General features: G+C 33.1%; 1 protein-coding gene across 2 annotated transcripts; it reads left to right on the plus strand.

Moving 5' to 3' along the window:
- The first annotated feature begins 1560 nt into the window (after positions 1–1560).
- On the plus strand, positions 1561–4284 carry LOC107477399 (cell number regulator 6). 2 transcript variants are annotated; one of them, XM_016097407.3, is made up of 5 exons: positions 1561–1716; positions 1805–1917; positions 2528–2642; positions 3055–3332; positions 3785–4284. In XM_016097407.3, exons 2-5 carry the CDS (start codon positions 1813–1815, stop codon positions 4031–4033), a joined length of 747 nt encoding a protein of 248 aa, XP_015952893.1. In that variant the 5' UTR covers positions 1561–1716; positions 1805–1812; the 3' UTR covers positions 4034–4284. The 2 variants fall into 2 exon arrangements, with proteins under 2 accessions (XP_015952893.1, XP_015952894.1); XM_016097408.3 differs by lacking the exon at positions 1561–1716 and having other exon boundaries at positions 1726–1917.
- The last annotated feature ends 280 nt before the right edge of the window (positions 4285–4564 follow it).

Below are 4564 nucleotides of genomic sequence, written 5' to 3' on the forward strand. Positions count from 1 at the left end.
GAGCCCATAACCACCGTTGGTGTAGTGCCGTATCTTTAGGGTGTTAACCGTCCCTATTATCTTGGGGAGGTTAAGATATGGCTTTATGAGGCGGTTAGAGAGATTTTAGGGACGGTTACTCATTTGAATGAGTGTTGATCTGCCAGCTAATCTCACATCCGACCTCTTCAGACCAAGTCGTGAGTGGCACCGACTTCTTATGTGAAAGGCGGCGCTTAGCTAGGCTTTAATCCTTTGGATCAGGCCTTTTAATTGGACCTGGACCTTTGCCTTGAACCAGGATATGAACACCTTTTATGGTAGATAATTTTCTAAAGAAGATACTGCATTCTTTATTTTACTTAGAACTTTGCTGAAAATTTTTTAATCGCCTGATAATAATCATAAGATAAAATCTTTTAAAACCGACACTCTAAAGTCTGAACAAAGTACTAGTTTAAACAATTAATTAGTTTGGCAATTAAACACAATAATCGTATTTTTTAAGTAAAAGATATTCTACCAACCCATAAAATAAAAAAATATTCTGTACGAATCCCTACATGGAATATTGTCAACTACAGATACACAAGACAGAAACAAAATCCTGGCGCTTTACACATAAATTAAAAATAGGTTTTGCTAAGCATTGGTCAAGGTTTCTATTTTCTATTGAATTGACTATAGTATCATTATATTAAAAAAAGTAAAAGAGAACTACGATCAGAATAATAACACAGTCATTCAAAATAAAAACCATCTACTTTAATTCTTGTCTTCTATTTTTATAACACAATATAATTTTTGTGGATATTTTTTCATTAACTCTAAATAAAACATACTAAATTTATTTATTTCTATTTTTTAAATAATAGCTTTTTAAATTTTTATTTATTATATTAATATTTTTTAATAAATTATTAAATATATAGTATAATAAATATAAATTAATTAATAAATTATTTAAATTTAAAATCATTTATTATAAAATTAAATAGATAATTCTCAAGTATAATTAGTTTTCTGTTTATTTCTTAACCTGATACATCATGTCAGTTAAAATATAATATATATTTATATACAAATACAATATCATAAACTAGAAATCTTGAATTTCAGCCTCACTCTAACTTATAAAAAAAACTTTTACTTTAATTTTGAATTTTTGGTACACTTATATATTCGTGTAAAATATCATACATGTTGTTAAATAAAACATTTAAGTAATATAAAAATAAAATTATTATTTTTAATTGGCACAACAATACACTGTTAAACATTTATATTATTACTATATTAAAATTAAATCCATATAAATTATACATTGTCTTGACTAAATTGATTAAATTCTCAATTTCCTTTTTTAAAAATTTGTGTTTTTGTGCTTTTATTTTTTGTTTTTAGTATTATTTATCTTTTAAATTCTGCAAAATAAAAAATATAAAATAAAAACAATTTTTTTTATTTTACAAAATCATAAAATAAAAATACAAGCGCAATTTTTTAAAAAAATTTATTCTTTTTTTTATGATAAAAAAAAGTGAAAACAAAATCTGTAAAACTCCAAAGTGCAAAGTCTTTTAGTCTGCAAAGTCTTCTTAGCTAAGGACGAAGGAGGCGTAACAGTAAGGGCGGTTAAGTCAAAGGCAGTGCCTTGAAACAAAACAAGAGAAAATCTGCTTCATTTCTTACGTTCCAGTTTCCTCTCATTCCCTTCCTTCGCTCTCGATTAACAAGGTTCCCTTCTTACCCAATCCCTCAGATCTATCTCATTTTCTTTTTTCATTTTCCAATTTTCTTGCATTTTCTTTTTGGGTGAGGTTAGATAAGTTGATGGCGGAAAGGAAGCAATCGAGTTATGTGAAGCTGGGAAAAGATCATGCGCCTCTCGTTGATATCACTCCTGGCGAGCTCAATCAGCCAATTGAGGTTCCTCAGGTCAGATTTCAAATTTTAATTTTTTTCCCCTTTCCATTTTATGTTACTTTTGAATCAGTTATTTCTTTCACATTTGCTATTGTTGCATTTTCCTTCTTGACTATTGGGTTCCTGTTATGTTATTTTCTTCCCAAAGGGGGTAAATCGTGTAAATCAAGGTTTTGAATTTTGCAGTTCTAGTCATAGTTTTGGAAAATCATGGGTAAATGATAAATGCATCCGGTGCAGCTGCAATTGATGCTGAATTGCGGTTGCGGAGCGTGATTTGAAAACATTTGGAGGTGTATCAACTTCTTATTCGCAATCTAAACCTAATTCTACAGTGATTAGGTTGATTATTAAAATGTGAATGTGGGTGGGGTTTATCTTGTTGTGGACGGTGAATTTTCTGCTGATGTACGATAATGCTTTAGATTTGACTCAGAAGGATTAGTTATCATGTTTCTGTATTATTTTTTTTAAAGAAAATGTCACTCTATTTTTAGGGATTTCCAAGTCGAAGCAGCAAGAAACTGTTTGAGAACTTGTGTTGGTGTTTCTTTGGGCGCTTTGAGTGTGTTTGCTAATATGTAGATATATATTTTGGTCATGGATTTTCGGTATTGTGCAGTTGGCTGTTCGCAAGTGCCCTGAATGTAGACAGCCACTACCCGAAAGCTATTCGCCTCCGGCAGATGAACCTTGGACGACTGGGATCTTTGGATGCACTGAAGATAGGGAAAGTTGTAAGTAATGCATTAATGGTCAATGTTAATAGTCTGTTTATATATATATTTTTTTATGCTATAATTGCCCTCAGTTTGATATAATCTAAACTAAGTCTATATAGGCTAGAGTGGATCCATGACCATGAATTCATTGAGTACTGACTAGTTGGCAGAAACTGAGTTGCATAGACATTTGACAGCATCATTGTAACATAAAAATTAACTGAACACTTTCTTTGATCACTTTGTTGTCTTTCTTGCAAAACCCCGTCATACTTTGTTTCATCAATTATGATCGGCCCATGCTTCTTTCAATACAAAGGATTGATATGTATGGCTATGGTAGAAGTTTATACTTTGCAGTGACGTGGTTAGACATACTGTAGTGGAGAGTTGCTTCATGATTATATTTTTTCGACCTTCATTGCAGGCTTGACAGGGCTGTTTTGTCCTTGTGTGTTATTTGGGCGCAATGTAGAAAGCTTGAGGGAAGACACGCCTTGGACTGGGCCATGCTTGTGTCATGCCATTTTTGTTGAAGGTGGCATTTCTTTGGCCATAGCAACTTTAGCTGCAAATTCCCTCGTTCCTGGTATTGATCCGGGGACGGTATTTCTCGTTTGCGAGGGTTTATTCTTTACATGGTGGATGTGTGGCATTTACACTGGTCAAGTTCGGCAAACCTTGCAGAAGAAATATCACTTGAAGGTAATTCTTTGTCACTATGTTAAACTAGTCGAAATCCAAGCTGAATTTGGCATATAACAAATATCCATTTACTGAGAAATATGGCTGCTGTATTCTGCTGCTTGCTTTAGAATTAAGATTAATAATGGAGAATAAAAAATGTTGTGTACACCAAAAATCAGCCACCATGTATTTGTATATAAATACATGTGTTGTTTAACTCATTTTCAATGTGTATTTTGTATTTCAATATGTATTTTATATGGATGGCTGATTTGGTAGCCAATATTCTGTGTACACATACCATGGTTGATTCACAAACTTGGAGGATAGGCACTGCCCATCACAAAAAACTTGATAATGTTTGAATCTGGCATGTTGACAAATTCCCTTGTGGTTCCAAGCAGAGGGTACTTCTACATGTTGATATCTTTGAGTCTTTACTCCGATTTTTACATTTTCTGTGAGTGCAGGACTCGCCTTGCAATGCATGTTGCGTGCACTGCTGCTTGCACTGGTGCGCCTTGTGTCAGGAGCACAGGGAGATGAAAGGCCGGCTCTCGGATGATCTTTTCTCGGAGATGACCATCGTAAACCCTCCTCCAGCTCAAGAGATGACCACTTCAACTCATACCGATGATGATCACAAGGAAAATCCCGAAGCATCTTCGGCTAACAATGGCGAGCACGAGCATACTCATTTAGAAATGCAGGCTATATAGGATATAGTATTGTTGATAGCATGGCTTTGGAACATTTGCCTTGAGTTTTTCACCACATTTTGTGAGAATTCTCTGAAGTAGGTTTGTCCCTTGGGTTGGAAGAAAACATGTGAGGGAGCTTAAAGTGGATATGGCTTCATTTTTTCACTATACATACAAGTTCCCTTTGGAGGAGCTTTCTCTTTATCATATATACACAACTCATTCATGGTTTAAAAAGCCAGATTATATCGAAATCCTTGTTTTTGGAATTTGTTTTGGGGATTCGAGCAATCTTCTAGTCTCTTCCTTTAGTTTTCTGTTCTCACCAATGATTTTTTAGAAATAAAAATGCTAATTTTTTATATATTTGTTTTCCAACGTTTTAGGGAACACAAGTTAAATTTGATCATTTCTAAAGCTCTCTTACTCATCAAATCTGTCTAACGTTTCATATCATCGAAATTCTATTACTAGTGTATGTACCGTACTACGTATAAGATATATTTACTTTTTTTACATTTATATTTGAAATATATTTTTAAAATAAAT

Source organism: Arachis duranensis, chromosome 3 (genome assembly GCF_000817695.3).
Source record: "Arachis duranensis cultivar V14167 chromosome 3, aradu.V14167.gnm2.J7QH, whole genome shotgun sequence".
In the NCBI taxonomy this organism is placed as follows: Eukaryota; Viridiplantae; Streptophyta; class Magnoliopsida; order Fabales; family Fabaceae; genus Arachis; species Arachis duranensis.